General features: G+C 51.6%; 1 protein-coding gene across 4 annotated transcripts in view; it reads left to right on the plus strand.

Moving 5' to 3' along the window:
• Positions 1 to 2,260: 2,260 nt before the first annotated feature.
• PCDH19 (protocadherin 19) overlaps positions 2,261 to 22,227 on the plus strand; it is a 172,503-nt gene continuing 152,536 nt past the window's right edge. For 2 of the 4 annotated variants that reach the window (XM_077286518.1, XM_077286519.1), the window contains exons 1-2: positions 2,261 to 4,924; positions 12,155 to 12,482. In XM_077286518.1, coding sequence (XP_077142633.1) covers positions 2,778 to 4,924; positions 12,155 to 12,482 — 2,475 coding nt within the window. In that variant the 5' untranslated portion in view covers positions 2,261 to 2,777. The remainder of the gene's footprint in view (positions 4,925 to 12,154; positions 12,483 to 22,227) is intronic. The other 2 variants (XM_077286520.1, XM_077286521.1) reach the window with 1 other exon arrangement.

The following is a 22,227-nucleotide window of genomic DNA, read 5'->3' on the forward strand; positions in this document are numbered from 1 at the left end:
GAGACCCGGGTATAACAGCAGAGCCCCGGCTATAGCAGCAGAGCCCCGGCTATAACAACAGAGCCCCGGCTATAACAGCAGAGCCCCGGCTATAACAGTCCTGGCTATAGCAGCAGAGCCCCGGCTATAGCAGTCCTGGCTATAGCAGCAGAGCCCCGACTATAACAGTCCCGGCTATAACAGCCCCGGCTATAACAGCAGAGCCCCGGGTATAACAGCAGAGCCCCGGCTATAACAGTCCCGGCTATAACAGCAGAGCCCCGGGTATAGCAGCAGAGCCCCGGGTATAACAGTCCCGGCTATAACAGCAGAGCCCCGGCTATAACAGCAGAGCCCCGGGTATAGCAGCAGAGCCCCGGGTATAGCAGCAGAGCCCCAGCTATAACAGTCCCGGCTATAACAGCAGAGCCCCGGCTATAACAGCAGAGCCCTGGCTATAGCAGCAGAGCCCCGGCTATAACAGCAGAGCCCCGGCTATAACAGTCCCGGCTATAACAGCAGAGCCCCGGCTATAACAGCAGAGCCCCGGCTATAGCAGCAGAGCCCCGGCTATAACAGCAGAGCCCCGGCTATAACAGCAGAGCCCCGGCTATAACAGCAGAGCCCCGGTTATAACAGCCCCGGCTATAACAGCAGAGCCCCGGCTATAGCAGCAGAGCCCCGGCTATAACAGCAGAGCCCCGGCTATAGCAGCAGAGCCCCGGCTATAACAGCAGAGCCCCGGTTATAACAGTCCCGGCTATAACAGCAGAGCCCCGGCTATAACAGCAGAGCCCCGGTTATAACAGTCCCGGCTATAACAGCAGAGCCCCGGCTATAGCAGCAGAGCCCCGGCTATAACAGCAGAACCCTGGCTATAACAGCAGAGCCCCGGATATAGCAGCAGAGCCCCGGCTATAACAGTCCCGGCTATAACAGCAGAGCTCCGGCTATAACAGCAGAGCCCCGGCTATAGCAGCAGAGTCCCGGCTATAACAGCAGAGCCCCGGTTATAACAGTCCCGGCTATAGCAGCAGAGCCCCGGCTATAACAGCAGAGCCCCGGCTATAACAGCAGAGCCCCGGTTATAACAGCAGAGCCCCGGCTATAGCAGCAGAGCCCCGGCTATAACAGTCCCGGCTATAACAGCAGAGCCCCGGCTATAACAGCAGAGCCCCGGCTATAACAGCAGAGCCCCGGTTATAACAGTCCCGGCTATAACAGCAGAGCCCCGGCTATAACAGCAGAGCCCCGGCTATAGCAGCAGAGCCCCGGCTATAACAGCAGAGCCCCGGCTATAACAGCAGAGCCCCGGTTATAACAGTCCCGGCTATAACAGCAGAGCCCCGGTTATAACAGTCCCGGCTATAACAGCAGAGCCCCGGCTATAACAGTCCCACTCCCAGCTATAGATTGTGAGCCCCATCGAGGACAGCGATGATAATGTGTGCAAACTGTAAAGCGCTGCGGAATATGTTAGCGCTATATAAGCAATGCATAATAATAAATAAATAACGACAGAGCCCCGGCTATAACAGCAGAGCCCCGGTTATAACAGCAGAGCCCCGGCTATAACAGCAGAGCCCCGGTTATAACAGCAGAGCCCCGGCTATAACAGCAGAGCCCCGACTATAACAGTCCCGGCTATAACAGCAGAGTCCCGGCTATAGCAGCAGAGCCCAGAGAGCCCCGGCTATAGCAGCAGAGCCCAGAGAGCCCCGGCTATAGCAGCAGAGCCCAGAGAGCCCCGACTATAACAGCAGAGCCCCGGCTATAACAGCCCCGGCTATAGCAGCAGAGTCCAGAGAGCCCCGGCTATAACAGCAGATCCCAGAGAGCCCCGGCTATAGCAGCAGAGCCCCGACTATAACAGTCCCGGCTATAGCAGCAGAGCCCACAGAGCCCCGGCTATAACAGCAGAGCCCAGAGAGCCCCGGCTATAACAGCAGAGCCCAGAGAGCCCCGGCTATAGCAGCAGAGCCCAGAGAGCCCCGGCTATAGCAGCAGAGCCCAGAGAGCCCCGGCTATAGCAGCAGAGCCCAGAGAGCCCCGGCTATAGCAGCAGAGCCCAGAGAGCCCCGGCTATAGCAGCAGCACCCCGGACAGCTCCTCCGGCTCCTCCACTGCTGCTGACTGCTGAAGTTCTCTCCCTGCTGGAAATGTGAAGCTCCAATGAGAGCCCCCCCTCCTCCCCCCCAGTAGCGCTGATTGGCTGCAGCCTGGAGCCGCTGCGCCCCCTCCCGCTCCTCCGTCTCTCGGTACAGACCGCACTGGCAGTAGTTAGCAGCAGCAGAGCCGGAGAGACGGTGCCGGTGCCTGTGAGGGCTGCAGAGCCTGGCTGCCAGCAGAGGACTGAGCGCAGCGCTGGGATTGTAAACGGCTTCACTGGGATTTGTGCCCTGGTTGATAGCGGAGCAGAGTGTGGAGGCTCCGCAGGACCTCACCGGAGACACCGCGGGGCCGCCGCGACCACCCTGGATCTATCTGCTGCACGGAACCCGGCGGGGGGCTGCGTGCGCCCAAATAATTACAGAGCTGGGACTTGGCTTTTTTTTGGCAGCTCCACAATTGCGGATGAATGAGCGCTGCTGACAGTCGTCCTCACTATCGGCTGTGTGCGGCAGCGGTGACATGGACTCCTCACCCCGGCGGCTGTGACCTGGTCCCGGACTCCTCACCCCGGCAGCCCTGAGTCATGAGGACGCGGTACAAGTGTCCATCCAGAGCGCTCTGATGCCGGCGTCCTCTCCCTGAACACTCGCTTTGCCGCCCTCCCGCTTCTCTCCCCCAGCAGGACGATGTGGCTGCGGGGGGCCATGGCCGTGCTGCCCGTCCTCCTCCTCCTGGCCGTGCCCCGGTCCCGGGCGCTCATCAACCTGAAGTACTCGGTGGAGGAGGAGCAGAGAGCCGGCACCCAGATCGCCAACGTCGCTAAGGACGCCAAGGACGCGGGCTTCGTGCTGGACCCCCGGCAGCCGGCCTTCAGGGTGGTCTCCAACTCGGCCCCGCACCTGGTGGACATCAACGCCTCCGGGCTGCTGCTGACCAAGCAGAAGATCGACCGGGACCTATTGTGCCGGCAGCTGGCCAAGTGCGTGATCTCGCTGGAGGTGATGTCCAGCTCCATGGAGATCTGCGTGATCAAGATCGAGATCAAGGACCTGAACGATAACGCCCCGAGCTTCCCCACCGACCAGATCGACCTGGAGATCTCGGAGACCGCCAGCCCCGGCACCCGGATCCCGCTGGAGAGCGCCTACGACCCGGACTCCGGCAGCTTCGGGGTGCAGACCTACGAAATCACCCCCAACGACCTGTTCGGCCTGGAGATCAAGCCCCGGGGGGACGGCTCCCGCTTCGCGGAGCTGGTGGTGGAGAAGCCGCTGGACCGGGAGACGCAGTCCCACTACAAGTACATCATCACGGCCCTGGACGGCGGCGACCCCGCCAACTTCGGCACCGTGGAGCTGAACATCAAGGTGATCGACTCCAACGACAACAACCCGGTGTTCGAGGAGGCGGCGTACACGGTGTCCGTGCCCGAGAACGCGCCGCTCGGCGCCACCGTCATCGACCTGAACGCCACCGACCCCGACGAGGGCACGAACGGCGAGATCGTCTACTCCTTCCACAGCTACGTGTCCGACAAGAGCCGCGAGCTGTTCCGGATCGACCCCCGCAGCGGAGCGATCACCGTCAGCGGCGCCATCGACTACGAGGAGGGCCACGTGTACGAGCTGGACGTGCAAGCCAAGGACCTGGGGCCCAACTCCATCCCGGCGCACTGCAAGGTGACGGTGACCGTGCTGGACGCCAACGACAACGCGCCCGTCATCAACCTGCTGTCCGTCAACAGCGAGCTGGTGGAGGTGAGCGAGAGCGCCCCCCCGGGCTACGTGATCGCCCTGGTGCGGGTGTCCGACCGCGACTCCGGGGCCAACGGCCGCGTGCAGTGCCGCCTGCTGGGCAGCGTCCCGTTCCGCCTGCAGGAGTACGAGAGCTTCTCCACCATCCTGGTGGACGGCCGGCTGGACCGGGAGCAGCGGGACCAGTACAACCTCACCATCCAGGCCAAGGACGGCGGCAGCCCGCCCCTGCAGACCGCCAAGTCCTTCACCGTGAGGATCACCGACGAGAACGACAACCCGCCGCACTTCTCCAAGAGCTTCTACCAGGTGATCGTGTCCGAGAACAACACCCCGGGGGCCTACCTGCTGTCCGTGTCCGCCCGGGACCCCGACCTGGGGCTGAACGGCAGCGTGTCCTACCAGCTGCTGCCCTCCCAGGTGCGGGACATGCCGGTGTTCACCTACGTGTCCATCAACCCGAGCTCCGGCGACATCTACGCCCTGCGCTCCTTCAACCACGAGCAGACCAAGGCGTTCGAGTTCAGGATCTCGGCCAAGGACGGCGGCAGCCCGCCCCTGCAGAGCAACGTGACGGTGCGGGTCATCGTGGTGGACGTGAACGACAACACGCCGGTGATGACGGCGCCGCCCCTGGTCAATGGAACTGCGGAGGTCTCCATCCCCCGCAACGCCGCCATGGGCTACCTGGTGACCGTGCTGAGGGCGGACGACTACGACGAGGGCGAGAACGGCCGCCTGTCCTACGAGATCACGGAGGGCGACAGGGGCTTCTTCGAGATTGATCAGATCAATGGGGAGATCAGGACCACCCGGACATTCGGGGAGAACTCGAAGACCACCTACGAGCTGATCGTGGCGGCTCAGGACCACGGGAAGCCCCCACTGTCCGCCTCTGCCTTGATCCTGATCTACCTGGCTCCGGGCCTGGACGCGCAGGAGTCCATCGGGTCCGTCAACCTGTCCCTCATCTTCATCATCGCCCTGGGATCTATTGCCGCCATCCTCTTCGTCACTATGATCTTCGTGGCTGTGAAATGTAAGCGGGACAACAAGGAGATCCGGACCTACAACTGCAGGTAAGAGTCCTGCCCCCGCGGAACCGCAGCTCAGGCTGTGTGCTACGTAGTATTGCCGCTGTGTTCTGCCTGTGCCGCACTGTGTGACTGCCCCCCTGTGTGACTGCCACCCTGCCACACTGTGTGACTGCCGCCCTGCCACACTGTGTGACTGCCACCCTGTCGCACTGCGTGACTGCCGCCCTGCCACACTGTGTGACTGCCGCCCTGTGTGACTGCCACCCTGCCGCCCTGTGTGACTTCCGCCCTGCTACCCTGTGTGACTGCCACCCTGTGTGACTGCCACCCTACCGCACTGTGTGACTGCCACCCTGCCGCCCTGTGTGACTGCCGCCCTGTGTGACTTCTGCCCTGCCACCCTGTGTGACTTCTACCCTGTGTGACTTCCGCCATGCTGCATTGTGTGACTGCCACCCTGCTGCCCTGTGACTGCCGCCCTGTGTGACTTCCGCCCTGCTGCATTGTGTGACTGCCGCCCTGCCACCCTGTGAGACTGCCACCCTGCCGCACTGTGTGGCTGCCACCCTGCCGCACTGTGTGGCTACCACCCTGTGTCAGCTGCGTCTTTGTAGTTACATTGGAGCTCAGGTCCCCGGCAATTACAGAGTTAAGGCTAGGTGTGGAAGTTTGCGGTGCCCAGCATAGAGGTGCACCGATGATGGCATGAGACTTGTGCAGAGACTATATATTTTAGGAAATGGAAAAAAAGAAAAAAATTCTCCTCAGTGAGTGAGATCTGCAGGTGTGAACAGAGCCATGACTCGGGCTGTCAGTGGAGCAGGCTGTAGGGACTAGCTGCAGTTCCCTCTTGTCACCATGCGGTGGCGCCGTGAGCACAGGATTGCGCAGTCCTGGATTGGAATATTCACACAGTTGGAATTTGAAAGAAAACAGAATGAGATGAAAACAGAATGATTTCTACATTTCGCCGCTGCCTTCGGAGGGATCACACTCAATCCAAGCCCCTTTCTTATCACAGCCCCCTCCCCAGAATAATGGCAAAAAATATTTAATGAAATCAGAAAAATAAGCAGCAGTTAGAGGCAGATTAATTATTGATTCGGTTCTTATCAGCTTATGTCAGATTTTTAAGCGCTTATTTCTATCACTCAGATTGCAAAAGCCGCAGCTCTGCTCAGAGTGAGGGGGAGCCCCCTGTATACGGGCTGGGGGGCTGCTGCTGATGTATAGGGGCTGCTGCTGATGTATAGGGGCTGGGGGGCTGCTGCTGATGTATAGGGGCTGGGGGGCTGCTGCTGATGTATAGGGGCTGGGGGGCTGCTGCTGATGTATAGGGGCTGGGGGGCTGCTGCTGATGTATAGGGGCTGGGGGGCTGCTGCTGATGTATAGGGGCTGGGGGGCTGCTGCTGATGTATAGGGGCTGGGGGGCTGCTGCTGATGTATAGGGGCTGGGGGGCTGCTGATGCTGCATGCCTCATACTACATCGCTTTCATTTACTCTATTGTCAGCAGAACAAAAAAGTTTGGTAGACAAACGCCAACCCCACATGAATATCAATCAGCCCCCATGTGGGGCAGCTGCAGCCGAATATTCGCTAATCTGGTTACAGGAGGAGGGAAACGCTGCAGATATTCATTATCACATCACAAGGCATGGGCGAGCGAGCGGTGCTGGGGTGACAGCCACTAGTAGGGTGGTGAGTGTGCAGGTATGTCACTGAGTATAGGGGAGAGAGAGAAAGAGAGATAAACAGGTAGATAATAGATAGATGATAGATAGATAGATAATAGATAGATAGATAGATAGATAATAGATACATAATAGATAATAGATGGATAACAGATAATAGATAGATGATAATAGACAGATAATAGATAGATAATAAATAGATAAATAATAGATAGATGATAATAGATATATAATAGATAATAGATAGATAGATAAATGATAGAGAAAAAAAAGACAGACAGATTGATGTGATAGAATGTAGAAAGAAGTAACAAATGGGCGCAGCAGAGATGGGGGCGGTTTACCTTCTATGAGTCCAGAGATCGGAGGCAGCCCCCCCCCCCCCCACCCCACCCCAACCGAACAAGTGGCAAAAGCTTCTTATTTCATAGTCCATGATGGCGACGTTGGGTTATTAAGTAAGAAGCTTTTCCCACTTGAATGCTGTGATAGAATGTAGCTAGAACGCTGTGGAACTACAGGTTCCATCCCGGCCTGAGGGAAGGGTGTGCTGTGATTTGTAGTTCCACGGCAGGTGGTTGGTCGCTGCCTCTTCTTGCCTTTGTAGCAGCTCAGGCTTGTTTTGGCTGCACCCGGAGCCCCCTGTGCCCATGAGAGGGGGGCTGCGTGTATATCTGTAGAATGACGGGGGGCACAGATGATGCAGGTGTCCCCAGTCTCCGCAGAGCCTCGGCCCCCCGTGTATAGTCGGATTTCTGCAGGCCTAGGGTCCCTACACTGCCCGTACAGGATAATGTAATTTTACAATCCCCCCTCCCATTTTTTCCATGAAAAATCCACGATTTTATGAAATTCAGTCAAAATGAGAAAATGACGGGCAGGTGAAATGAATGCGGCCTGGCGACGCTCGGGGGCCCCGGGGGCCCGCTCTTCAGTTCTCGGCTTTTATTTCCCTCATGATGGAAATGTCATCGGGGCTGAAGGATAAATCCAGGTCATATTTTGTAGTTTTCTGCGACATTTCTGGTTGCGGATCGTCGTCCTCGTTCATTATCGTCACTTAGGTTCTTGTGGGATAAGACAAGACTCTGGCGTTAACCCCTCATTGCCTGCAGCCCCACTGACCCAGCGCAATAAGACCCCCGATGTAATATTAATGTAGCAAAGATATAAAATGCCATAAATATAAGTCATTGCGGAATTCAGGACGGACCCCTGACATCAAAACCTATAGGGACCCCCATGGCCCCCAGCTGTACACCTTCTGAGCTTGTCGTTATAATGAGGGGAATCCCACCAGAGACCCCATAGGGATACGGCGAGTCTGTGCAGCCCAGGACCGGGCGTCTCATGGCGGCTGCAGCTTCCTCCCTGCCTGTATCTTCTGCACTCATTCATTTTGGCTCTGCATTTCCATCCTCGGTCATTGGGGGCTTCTTAGCTGTCAGAGGGTCCCTCACGCTCCAGTGCTTGGAGAAGAGAGGGGCCGGAGGTGAGACGTGACTGCTCGGGGGGCAGCCATCAGCAGAGTAGTGCTCTCCAGGCAGGACAGGTGTTCACCACACATCGCCTCTGATCATGCAGATGTAGCAGAGCTGAGAGCGGATGGTTCACATAGGTACCGCAATCTGCCAGCGATGTGCAGCGATGCTCCGCCAGCGTGCTGGGAACCGGCACCATCACATGCTGCAGCCTGGAGAGACCGGTGACATTCACACCAAGAGGATAACAACGCTGGTGACAGAGCCAAGTGATCCAGGCAGCACAGTCAGCTCTGCTACATCTCCAGGCAGCACAATCAGCTCTGCTACATCTCCAGGCAGCACAGTCAGCTCTGCTACATCTCCAGGCAGCACAGTCAGCTCTGCTACATCTCCAGGCAGCACAGTCAGCTCTGCTACATCTCTACACAGCGCACAGTCAGCTCTGCTACATCTCCAGGCAGCACAGTCAGCTCTGCTACATCTCCAGGCAGCACAGTCAGCTTTGCTACATCTTGCTACATCTCCAGGCAGCACAGTCAGCTCTGCTACATCTCTTCACAGCGTACAGTCAGCACTACTACATCTCTACACAGCGCACAGTCAGCTCTGCTATATCCCTACACAGCACACAGTCAGCTCTGCTACATCTCCAGGCAGCACAGTCAGCTCTGCTACATCTCCAGGAAGCACAGTCAGCTCTAAAGCTACGTTCACATTTGCGTTGTGCGCCGCAGCGTCGGCGCCGCAGCGCACAACGCAAACAAAAACGCGGCCAAACGCACGCTAAAACGCTGAGTTTTGCGCCGCATGCGTCCTTTTTGGCCGAAAGTTGGACGCAGCAAAAATGCAACTTGCTGCGTCCTCTGCGGCCGGACGCGGGCGCCGCAGCGACGCATGCGGCGCAAAACGCAAGTGCGACGCATGTCCATGCGCCCCCATGTTAAATATAGGGGCGCATGACGCATGCGGCGCCGCTGCGGCGCCCGCCGCTGCGGCGCCCGCCGCTAATGTGAACGTAGGGTAACCTGTTGCACCAATCTATTCTCACTGGATATAGTGCAATGACTGCAGTGAGGAGCTGGGCATTCTTGGAGTTGTAGTTGCACCCCGCTCTCCAGTACATGGCTGGATGCACGCTCTCTATTGTTTCCCATCCATGGTCGAGTCTAAGCCTGGAAATCTCAGCTAATTAGAGCTGATTCTGTAAATCTATAAACTACATTCTAATTAGGAGGCCGTAAAATATCAAATCGACTCCAAAGTGCAGATAACAATGAGACCATTAGTCTCTTCCCCATAGAAAGGCCCAACGATGGCGGAACCAGAGCAACTGCAGGGTTTTTATCAGGAGGCGGCGTTTATTCTCGGCCGGCAGAAACCCAATTAACCCCAGAACTTCCAATTATTAGTTTGGAAATCATGGGGTCACGACTCCTACACGAGAGTAATTAAAGAACGAAGTAAGAGACACTTGTAAATCATCCGAGCTTCCACCTCTGGAAAAGCCGCAGAGTGATAGAGGGCTGCAGGTGAGGGCTGCAGGCGAGGGCTGCAGGTGAGGGCTGTAGATGAGGGCTGCAGGTGAGGCGTGCAGGCGAGGGATGCAGATGAGGGCTGCAGATGAGGGCTGTAGATGAGGGCTGTAGATGAGGGGTGCAGATGAAGGGTGCAGATGAGGGCTGTAGATGAGTGCAGATGAAGGGTGCAGATGAGGGCTGTAGATGAGGGGTGCAGATGAGGGCTGTAGATGAGGAGTGCAGATGAGGGCTGTAGGTGAGGGCTGTAGATGAGGGCTGCAGGTGAGGCGTGCTGGCGAGGGCTACAGGTGAGGGCTGTAGATGAGGGCTACAGGTGGGGACTGTAGATGAGGGCTGCAGGTGAGGGCTGTAGATGAGGACTGCAGCCTGCAGGTGAGGGGTGCAGATGAGGGCTGTAGATGAGGGCTACAGGTGAGAGCTGCAGATGAGGGCTGCAGGTGAGGAGTGCAGATGAGGGCTGCAGATGAGGGCTACAGAGCTGCAGATGAGGGCTGTAGATGAGAGCTAAAGAGCTGCAGATGAGGGCTACAGGTGAGGGCTGTAGATGAGAGCTAAAGAGCTGCAGATGAGGGCTACAGGTGAGGGCTGTAGATGAGGGCTACAGGTGAGAGCTGCAGATGAGGGCTGCAGGTGAGGAGTGCAGATGAGGGCTGCAGATGAGGGCTACAGAGCTGCAGATGAGGGCTGTAGATGAGAGCTACAGAGCTGCAGATGAGGGCTGTAGATGAGAGCTAAAGAGCTGCAGATGAGGGCTACAGGTGAGGGCTGTAGATGAGGGCTACAGGTGAGGGCTGTAGATGAGGGCTGCAGGTGAGGAGTGCAGATGAGGGCTGCAGATGAGGGCTACAGAGCTGCAGATGAGGGCTGTAGATGAGAGCTAAAGAGCTGCAGATGAGGGCTACAGGTGAGGGCTGTACATGAGGGCTACAGGTGAGAGCTGCAGATGAGGGCTGCAGGTGAGGGCTGTAGATGAGGGCTGCAGGTGAGGGCTGTAGATGAGGGCTGCAGGTGAGGGCTGTACATGAGGGCTACAGGTGAGAGCTGCAGATGAGGGCTGTAGATGAGGGCTGCAGGTGAGGGCTGTAGATGAGGGCTACAGGTGAGAGCTGCAGATGAGGGCTGCAGGTGAGGGCTACAGGTGAGGGCTCTGGATGAGGGCTGCAGGTGAGGAGTGCAGATGAGGGCTGCAGATGAGAGCTACAGAGCTGCAGATGAGGGCTGTAGATGAGAGCTAAAGAGCTGCAGATGAGGGCTACAGGTGAGGGCTGTAGATGAGGGCTACAGGTGAGAGCTGCAGATGAGGGCTGCAGGTGAGGGCTGTAGACGAGGGCTGCAGGTGAGGGCTGTAGATGAGGGCTACAGGTGAGAGCTGCAGATGAGGGCTGCAGGTGAGGGCTGTAGATGAGGGCTACAGGTGAGGGCTCTAGATGAGGGCTGCAGATGAGGGCTACAGAGCTGCAGATGAGGGCTGTAGATGAGAGCTGCAGATGAGGGCTAAATAGCTGCAGATGAGGGCTGTAGATGAGAGCTGCAGATGAGGGCTGTAGAAGAGAGCTGCAGATGAGAGCTACAGGTTAGGGCTGCAGATGAGGGCTGCAGATGAGAGCTGCAGATGAGGGCTACAGATGAGGGCTGCAGGTGAGGGGATGCAGATGAGGGCTGCAGATGAATGTTGTAGATGAGGGCTGCAGATGAGGGCTGTAGATGAGAGCTGCAAATGAGGGCTGTAGATGAGGGCTGTAGATGAGGGCTGCAGATGAGGGCTGCAGATGATGACTGCAGATGAGGGCTGCAGATGATGGCTGTAGATGATGGCAGCAGGTGAGGGCTGTAGATGAAGGCTGTAGATGATGGCTGCAGATGATGGCTGTAGATGAAGGCTGCAGATGAGGGCTGCAGACGAGGGCTGTAGATGAGGGCTGCAGATGATGGCTGCCGTTGAGTCCAGATGATGGCTATAGATGAGGGCTGTAGATGAGGGCTGCAGACGAGGGTTGTAGATGAGGGCTGCAGATGATGGCTGCGGTTGATTGCAGATGATGGCTGTAGATGAAGGCTGCAGATGAGGGCTGTAGATGAGGGATGCAGATGATGGCTGCGGTTGAGTGCAGATGATGGCTGTAGATGATGGCTGCAAATGATGGCTGTAGGTGAAGGCTACAGATGAGGGCTGCAGACGAGGGCTGTAGATGAAGGCTGTAGATGATGGCTGCAGATGAAGGGTGCAGATGAGGGCTGTAGATGAGGGCTGCCGATGAGGGCTGTAGATGATAGCTGTAGATGAGGGCTGCAGATGAGGGCTGCAGATGATGGCTGCAGATGAAGGGTGCAGATGAGGGCTGTAGATGAGGGCTGCCGATGAGGGCTGTAGATGATAGCTGTAGATGAGGGCTGCAGATGAGGGCTGCAGATGATGGCTGTAGATGAGGGCTGCAGAAGGCTTGTGTTGGATTGATAGCGTTTTCTCCTGCGTGCATTAGTGTTGCGTCGCCATGTGTTGCACAGTGCGGTTATACTTCTTTCATGTGTTTGCACCTTGTTAATGTTGTCTTGCAGAATAGCGGAATATTCCTATGGACACCAGAAGAAATCCAACAAGAAGAAGAAAATCAGCAAGAACGACATCCGCCTGGTGCCTCGAGATGTGGAGGAGACGGATAAGATGAACGTGGTGAGCTGTTCCTCCCTTACTTCATCACTAAACTACTTTGACTACCACCAGCAGACCCTCCCACTTGGCTGCAGGCGATCAGACAGCACTTTCCTCAATGTGGAGAACCAAAACACAAGGAACGCCGGTTCTAACCATGTCTACCAGCACACCTTCACCAACCAGAGCCCTCCTCAACCCGACCTCATCATCAACGGGATGCCCCTTCCGGAGGTGAGTACATTGAGCAGCCGCCTTCTCTCCTGCTAGCCTCATGGGGTCCATAGCGTGCCCGTCGTGGCAGCGGACATGTGTGGTGGGTCACACGTAGCCTCCAGGCATTGACCTTGTAGCTTTGTCTATTTGCTTTTCCACCATTTTCATTTAGCTCCTTGACTTGACGTCTCTTTGATTGATTTTATCGGAATGATGTTACGTGGCAGTATGGTCCTTGTTACTGCTCATGGAGAAGCCCCTAATAGATGGGTGGACGTGAAGTGGTGGTCTCCTCAGTGCCCTCCTTGTATTCGGAAGCCATTGGACAGGTTGTCTACGTTAGTGATGGTCGGTAGAAGGAATGCCAGGCATTGTCCATGGTTTATGTCTCGACTCTCCATCCTAGACCTTCAGGTTCACCCTGTTGTGAGGGTTCCGGGAATGTCACATCTTTGTTTAGAAACTGAAGAGGTTTTTACGTTGAGTCAAAATGTTGCAATTTCTCTAAGTGTTCCGTCCTGAAGGTTTGAGCTTTGCTCTGGGTGGGCTCAGAGTTATAATGTATCGGGGGGAGCCCAGAGTTATAATGTACCGAGGGGGGGGGGGTGGGCTCAGAGTTATAATGTATCGGGGGGAGCCCAGAGTTATAATGTACCGAGGGGGGGGGGTGGGCTCAGAGTTATAATGTATTGGGGGGAGCCCTGAGTTATAATGTCCCGCTTAGATTTATGATAGGGAGTGATAATGTTAATAACACACACGAGCGCCATGCAGTTTAGCACAGTTGTCCTTTTTCCCTTTGACACGGTATAAGCCATCCCAGTAATGGAGTCTTCGATGTGACACTGCGTTGTTTCTGTGAGTCAGGATTCGATGTGCGGCTGGAGAGTAAGTGCGCCATTGTACGGCGGTGACCGATACTGTCATTATTATAGGCAGTGATACAATGTGTCCTGTTCACCGCCTGCTGTGGAAGCCTCTCCAATATTGATACATTTGTAGCCGAGAATCCTCCCTATTTACAATCCGGTCATCGCACTTCGCAGAGTATTGTTTTCTTAATTGTTCAAATTGGCCACATCGGGACGGGTTGTGAAGTTTAGATCTCATTATTAGCTTGTTACACAATTAAAACAACAACAGCTAAATTGGCAGAAGAGATGAGTCGATGTGATGTGGAGAAATTAATTATCTGCGGACTTTTTACATTTCAATCAAAGATATTAGCGTAAAAGGACGTCTCCCTCCTCTCGGCACTCGCATCGCTTTCATGATGAAAAAAAGGCTGTGAAGTTTGGTGCAGGATTTAATATGTGGAAGCGAAGGCTTTATAATTAATTCTTCTTATTACTGAAGGGATATGGGAGATACCTTGTAACCAATAGGAGGACGGTCTAATTACCGAGGCGGATGCTCAGATTAGTAGATGCTTTGTGTGTCTGCTTTCTTGGTCACAGTTTGGATGGTTTGATTGTTGGTTGGGTGTTACATTGATTAGTGTTCAGCTTGTTGCAGAGATGATCAGTTGCTTATTTGGTAGATAAAATGTTATTCTCCAGACCATTGTTCAGGAGCGCACCGCTCCCCCGCCTCCAGGCTTCCTACCTGCTCCTGATGATTGGCAGTGCGCTCCTGATGATTGGCAGTGCGGATGGTTCTGACGGTGGGCTCTCCAATGTTACAGGCGGAGGCGACTTTGCATCTACAGCAGCCGGTCAGCTTTAGAACAGCGCTTGCATGGCCTATAGTGAAGAGCTTGTAAGCTCTGCGCTCCTTGTGAAAGTGACCGGCCAAATGGTAGGCTGCATCGGTGGCCAGGAACCTAAGCAACGAGAAACAAACTATACAATTAATAATAATTAATAATCCCTCCGTTCCAGAGGACTGAGAAGATGTGATCACAATAAAGTTAGTAAAACTAATTGCTGTGAGTATGTATAGCGCCTACAGATACGAGACACAGCCACATATAGGAAAAAACAGTGTATATACTGTATGAAAATATGTTTTTGTTTATTTTTCCATGGCTATTTGTGTTCATTTATTAAGTAGGACTATAACAGTATTTATGTAAAATTCTTGTAATGAATTTGAAACATTATGTATTTTATATTCAGAATATGCACACATGGCGCTTTATCATACTCAGATTTTTGACCTCTCATGACCTTGAAGCTTACTAGTCCTGTATGTGCACTTTGAGGTTTTCTTTACCCTTCTTTCTGCTTCTTGTAACTTTTCTGTAATTGTTTGTGTTATTCATTTATCTAAGTAAATACATTTTTTAATAAATACTGTTTTTTCATATATGTGGCCGTGTATCATGTCTGTAGGCTCCATAGGGCTGAGAAGATGTTTAATACCGAGTGAATCGTAAAGTTGTTTATTTTTACAGTCACTTTAGAATTTGAGCCATTTCCCATTTGACGTCTTCCAGTTTGAGCTGCGGACGCCCTGTCCCCGAGGCGCGTCCTCAGTGTGAGATCCTGGCGGTTTTCTATTAGCTGCAGTTGATCCCCCGCAGTGACCTCTGTGTCTTGGGCGCTTCTTATTTGCTCGGCATCTGCAGTGTGTGAATCCAGCCTTAGTTTGCCAGGTTACGACTTAGTTATTTGGCTGAATGTTAGATTCTTTTTTCCCTTTGAGAAATGACCATAGCGGGCAGTAGTGAGCACTTTATATGTAAATGTATCTTCTACGACCGTGTTTTATCCTCTTTCCATAGATTCCAGATTTCTTCTGTATTGATGATGACTACATATAACTACATAGGCAGGTATTTATTTACATAGGGGCTGTCCAGGATATAATGCCCTGTCCTCAGGAAGTCATCGGTATCAGATCGGTGGGAGTCAGACACCTGGCACCCCCACAGATCCGCTGTTTGCAGGTCCTGCAATGTATACAGAACAGGAGCGCCACCACTCTGTAGTGGTTGTTGTCAGTACTGCCGCTCAGATCACAGTCCGGCTCCTCGCACTGACAGTCAGGGGTCCTGCTATCATTGCTGGTGCCAGGTGGAGCTGGACGGGGAGGTTGGAGACAGAGGTTTGGTAAGTGCTTTGGCATGCCCAGAGCACTTAGGCCTCATTTACGTATTAATTAAAACAGGGATTTTACACTAAGCGAGCAGCGGATTGTGTAACTAGAAGCATGGATGGCATTAGCTTTCAGAGATAGACATGACCATGTCAGTAGTTTGGGGACAGGATCATTCTGACGGGTTCCCTTTAAATCTATAGGGATATCTAAACCAATGTAGCGTTTTGTGGACCTAGGCTTCCGGACTCCTCTGAACATTCCTGGGGGTCTATAGGGAGGTACAGTTTGGTAAAGGGTTCTAGGAGAACGGGGTGGCATGGATTGGGCTGGGCTCCTGCTCACCAGGATACAAAGTGCAGACAATCGCTCCTTCATTGTAAACGGATGCATTCATCTTCAGGCTTTAGGAGCTTTCTTCTCTCTCGGCAGCAATACCAAAGGCATCAGACAAACATTCCTGGGGATCTATAGGGAGGTACATTTTGGTAAAGGGTTCTAGGAGAACGGGGTGGCATGGATTGGGCTGGGCTCCTGCTCACCTGGATACAAAGTGCAGACAATCGCTCCTTCATTGTAAACGGATGCATTCATCTTCAGGCTTTAGGAGCTTTCTTCTCTCTCGGCAGCAATACCAAAGGCATCAGACAAACATTCCTGGGGATCTATAGGGAGGTACATTTTGGTAAAGGGTTCTAGGAGAACGGGGTGGCATGGATTGGGCTGGGCTCCTGCTCACCAGGATACAAAGTGCAGACAATCGCTCCTTCATTGTAAACGGATGCATTCATCTTCAGGCTTTAGGAGCTTTCTTCTCTCTCGGCAGCAATACCAAAGGCATCAGACAAACATTCCTGGGGATCTATAGGGAGGTACATTTTGGTAAAGGGTTCTAGGAGAACGGGGTGGCATGGATTGGGCTGGCCTCCTGCTCACCTGGATACAAAGTGCAGACAATCGCTCCTTCATTGTAAACGGATGCATTCATCTTCAGGCTTTAGGAGCTTTCTTCTCTCTCGGCAGCAATACCAAAGGCATCAGACAAACATTTCCTTCTCCAATCTGCAGAGAATGGATACTAGTTATCTCCCCAGCTTGTGCCATTCTCCGCAGAGCCCCTCACAATGGCTGCTATCTCGGCTGCATAGTTTAGGTTTTGTGCATTTTCCTGCCGCCCGATCTTCTCCCTCTGGATTAAATGCCTCATTCTGTTTATTGGTAAGGGCCTGGGCCTGATAAACACAAATGAAGGTGAATTGGCGGCTGAGTGGAGGCGCTGCCGCTATGAGGAGCTGGATCCTTCTTCTGGTGCTGTTCGCAGCTCGTTATTTTTCCTTGCAGGCGGCACATAATGTAATCGCATATGCTCATCGCTGGAGTGTGCAATGCTGCAAGGGAACGCTCCAAAATGACCACCCGTCCGTCAGGGAGCGCCGCTCCTTGTGATATGTGGCTGCTCTTTAATGAGAGAAGCTTTTAGTTTAACAGTTCTGATCCCCAGAGGGGACACGTTCTCCTGAAGAAATATTCTGCGTAGACTGGATGGGACTTTGTTTTCTTTTTCCTCATATTTACAAACCAGAGTTCATTTTATTATTCGTTTATTACTGCGTAAAATTAATATTTTATTGAATCCAAAAAATAAAACGTTATAAAAAAAATATGTATCTGTTCTACAGCGATGGTGCGGAGCAGCTCTATAGAGAGATGCAACGTTATTTACTGAGGATAAATCCAGATTTTCTGGACCTGTTATTCCACTGTCTGTTCATCCTGCGCTGTCAGCTCGGGGATAAAATGCCAGCGGTGTCTAAACTTCAGAAGGTTGGAACATGTACTGAAGATGACACCGATGCAGTAACTTCAGCCATGGAGCTTGACACTTGGCTGGTTACATTGAGTTCTATTTCGTGGTTGGTTGGACAGTAGAAGGTGTTTTAGGGGTTGGATGGTTCATAGGTTGGTTCATTGGATGGATAATATGTCTAGCTGGCTTGTTTTATTATTTAGTTGGTTGAGTAGTGGCATTGTTGAGTTATGGGTTGGTTGGTTAGTTGGTTGGGTAGCAATATGGTTGGTTTGTTAGTAATATAGTTGGTTCATGAGTTGGTTGGTTGGGTACTAATATGGTTGGTCTATGGGTTGATTGGGGACTAATATGCTTAGTCTATGGGTTGGTTGGTTGATTATGTAGTAATATAGTTGGTTTATGGTTTGGTTAGGTAGTAATATGGTTTGTTTATGGGTTGTTCATTGGGTACTAATATGGTTGGTTTATGGGTTGGTTGGTTGGTTGGTTGGGTACTAATATGGTTGGTCTATGGGTTGGTTGTGTGGTAATATAGTTGGTTTATGGGTTGGTTAGGTAGTAATATGGTTGGTTTATGGGTTGGTTGGTTGGGTAGTAATATGGTTGGTTTATGGTTTTGTTGGATACTAGTATGGTTGGTTTATGGTTTGGTTGGGTAGTAATATGGTTGGTTTATAGGTTGGTTGGTTGGGTACTGATATGGATAGTTTATGATTTGGTTGGTTGGGTAGTAATAAGGTTGGTTTATGGTTTGGTTAGGTACTAATAAGGTGGTTTATAGGTTGGTTGGTTGGGTACTAATATGGTTGGTCTATGGGTTGGTTGGGTGGTAATATAGTTGGTTTATGGTTTGGTTAGGTACTACTATGGTTGGCTTATGGTTTGGTTGGGTAGTAATATGGTTGGTTTATGGTTTGGTTGGTTGGGTAGTAATATGGTTGGTTTATGGTTTGGTTGGATACTAATATAGTTGGTTTATGGTTTGGTTAGGTACTACTATGGTTGGTTTATGGTTTGGTTAGGTAGTAATATGGTTGGTTTATGGGTTGGTTGGGTAGTAATATGGTTGGTTTATGGGTTGGTTGGTTGGTTGTGTACTGATATGGTTAGTTTATGGTTTGGTTGGTTCGTTAGTAATAAGGTTGGTTTATGGTTTGGTTGGATACTAATATGGTTGGTTTATGGTTTGGTTAGGTACTACTATGGTTGGTTTATGGTTTGGTTAGGTAGTAATATGGTTGGTTTATGGGTTGGTTGGTTGGTTGGGTAGTAATATGATTGGTTTATGGTTTTGTTGGATACTAGTATGGTTGGTTTATGGTTTGGTTGGGTAGTAATATGGTTGGTTTATGGGTTAGTTGGTTGGTTGGGTACTGATATGGTTAGTTTATGGTTTGGTTGGTTGGGTAGTAATATGGTTGGTTTATGGTTTGGTTAGGTACTACTATGGTTGGTTTATGGTTTGGTTAGGTAGTAATATGGTTGGTTTATGAGTTGGTTGGTTGGGTAGTAATATGATTGGTTTATGGTTTTGTTGGATACTAATATGGTTGGTTTATGGTTTGGTTGGGTAGTAATATGGTTGTTTTATGGGTTGGTTGGTTGGTTGGGTACTGATATGGTTAGTTCGGTAGTAATATGGTTGGTTTATGGTTTGGTTGGATACTAATATGGTTGGTTTATGGTTTGGTTAGGTACTACTATGGTTGGTTTATGGTTTGGTTAGGTAGTAATATGGTTGGTTTATGGGTTGGTTGGTTGGTTGGGTAGTAATATGATTGGTTTATGGTTTTGTTGGATACTAGTATGGTTGGTTTATGGTTTGGTTGGGTAGTAATATGGTTGGTTTATGGGTTAGTTGGTTGGTTGGGTACTGATATGGTTAGTTTATGGTTTGGTTGGTTGGGTAGTAATATGGTTGGTTTATGGTTTGGTTAGGTACTAATATGGTTGGTTTATGAGTCGGTTGATTAGGTGTAGTGTACATGATTTCTTATTTAGTTACATTGTATGTAATTGGTTGAGTATTACTTTGGTTCATTGCTTGGTTGGATAGGTAGTTGGCTGCGGAGCAGTGGATGTGAGGACACTAAAGACTATGTAAAGGCAGAGATTAGTATTTGCCAAGATATATCTGTCCACCATGATTCATGGGTAGAATTCAGCAACGGTGGAAGGGAATTCTTAAAATCTGTTTATGAAACCTAAAACAATGGGATAATAGATAACCCTCGTGGTGACCATAGCGGACTCTAAGGATATGTGCACACGATGTCTTTGTGGTGTTTTTCCTGAAGCGTCTCTTTTGACGTCTTCTCTTACGTGCTTTGTGGCTGCCAAGCAGAAGCCGCTGACAGAGGGGTCGGGTCACCTCCTTGATCCGCTTGGCATCTTTGGAAGCCTGAAGCTGGTGAGAAATGACATAAAAGTGAACATGTGAACAGCAAGTCGATAGTACAGTGCTGTGCGTATGTGCGTTCCTCTAGGCACTCTCAGCACTCTTTCAGGTGGTTTACAGACAGAATCTGATGTGCACAAAGCTTTAGAGTTTTCTTAACAATTCTCTAGTAGCCATGAATAAAGCCTCTCGAATCTCCAGTGGATGGCAAAAGCCACGTGTGTCCACTGTGGGGAAACTGTAACCCTAGATCATGGCTATTGACTTGGCTTGGTGACCATGTAAGGGTCCCGTCAGGACCACTATACTGGGCGACCCATCTACACAGGACAACCCTTTATGTCTTCATGCCAAAAATGGAGCCTGGGTCCATTGGCAACAATGCTGCGTAGAATGCGCCATAAGCAGATGGATGGCGCTAAGAGTCTCTTCCCAGTATTTGCTTCCATTTGCAATGTTTTCGTTTGCGGCGTCGCTCTCGTCTCGCTCCGCTTTGTATCTATTCCAAGGAAGAGAATGTAACATCTGCAGAAGCCGCATCTTTGTCTTTCCCTCCTCGTGGCCCCGGCGTGACACGTGCTCAGAATCCCCTATTCAAGGCGTAGAGGAGCTTCCAAGGGGATCCTTGTTGTTCACATCACAGGGCTCGGCACATCCTACACAAACCTTATTGCTTGAAATTGATTTTGTCTTCCGGGGCTTTTTTTTGTGATTTACTTAAACAAGATAATGCCAGAGAGAATGCGGCGTTTGGATCCATCCGATGAGCGCGGTTTATTTATCGCCCTCCAGCATCTTCCTGTTTATCCTTCGCGCAGCCTTTTATGATTGAAGGAGATCTGAGCAAAACCGAAGCCACCGAGAAGCCGGCGAGGAGTTCTGACACGCACTTTGTGTGTGAAGTCTTCATATTGGCTCAGTGATTACGTGCGGACGTCACCGAGCTTCCTGATTATGCAGGAGATAAACACGTGTAATGGATCAGATGTAAATGAATGGGAGCTGGTTGTGCTGGTGACCGATGGCTCGCATAATGGAGAATTGCAGGGGCGAACAGCACCTACTGACTGGTTAGGTGATAAATGTGACTTGGGGGGAGGTTCATCCACTTGGACCCCCATTTGATGCCTCAGTTAGGACTTTGTTATTCCCCTTTAATCACACAAAGAAGTCTATATGACCAACCATGGATGATCTGCCCCATGGAACTCAGCGAGAGCTGAAGAAACAACCAAGCAAAATGCTTTTGTTCTCTGCACAGCCCCTTGAAGGCCCCAAATCTGTAGACGCAGGAGGTCTTATTGCCGGCTCCTTCCTGCTTTGTGAATGCTAATTTCAAAAGTGAAGCAAAGCATGAATGGCCGTTACTGCAGTTGTATATCTGTCCTCTGGCCTTAGAGAGATGCACGAATTAGTGAATGACGCCCCATCCTGTCTTCTAAGATGTGAACTTCTCCTTCAAAGGTGATCTGTGCCCAGGTGAGGTGCCCGGCTCTCGCTCTTATTAATGCTGCCCTTGAGTTTTCTGCCTTTTTTTAATCCACCATATGGTTCCAGAGATATGGGCCTTTATATATATATTTAGTGCTGATTTGTATGGTCTTTACAAAGGGGGCGTGGCTCACAGGGTAATAATGCAGAGCAGCCTAAGGACACGCCCCCAGATAATCCTGTGAGCCACGCCCTCTTCTAACGATCACAGGAAATTGCAGTAATTAACAAGGTCCAAATCTCTGGAGCCGAAAAATGGAAAACTCAGGAGAGCAGCCAGAATAAAGCAAAATCTGATGTCTCCGGACCTGGAGGGAAGTTCTCTGTCAATGAGGCGGACCCCTGAGTAATAGACTCCAGTTTGTGAGACATATTTCCTGTTGTCTCATTGTTTCCTGGTATTCTGTGATAATAAAGAAAAGTATTCAACCGCGGGAAATGGAAACATCCTGCAGGACTGTGAAGACCCTTGTCATGAATGTGGGGGGCTTCTGGGCATGGGGGGAAAATCCCATATGATGCAGGAAGACAAGACTCTGAACAGGTTTACTGGCCAGCAGCACTTTTGAAGCCACAGACACTCATAAGACCCTGGACACACCCTGGACAGACTCTGGGCAGACCTTGGAAAAACCTTGGCAGACTCTCAGCAGACCCTCATAAATCCTGGGTAGACCCTCAGAATACAATAGTCAGACCATGGAAAGGTTGGGCAGATCCTCTGCAGACCCTAGGCAGACCCTGGTTAGATCTTCAGAAAACCCTGGGCAGAATTTAGCAGAACCTTGACAGACCCCTAGTAGATCCTTAGCAGACCCTGGTTAGATCTTCAGAAGACCCTGGGTAGACCCTGGCCTGACTTTTGGCAGACCCTGGACAAACCCTTAGTAGATCCTCAGCAGACCCTGATCATACTCTTTGCAGATCCTCAGCAGACCCTGGGCAGACTCTGGACAGACCTTCGGCAGACTCTTTGCAGACCCTGGGTAGGACCTGGGCAGACCTTCAGCAAATCCTTGGCAGAT

Source organism: Ranitomeya variabilis, chromosome 2 (genome assembly GCF_051348905.1).
Source record: "Ranitomeya variabilis isolate aRanVar5 chromosome 2, aRanVar5.hap1, whole genome shotgun sequence".
NCBI classification, from domain to species: domain Eukaryota; kingdom Metazoa; phylum Chordata; class Amphibia; order Anura; family Dendrobatidae; genus Ranitomeya; species Ranitomeya variabilis.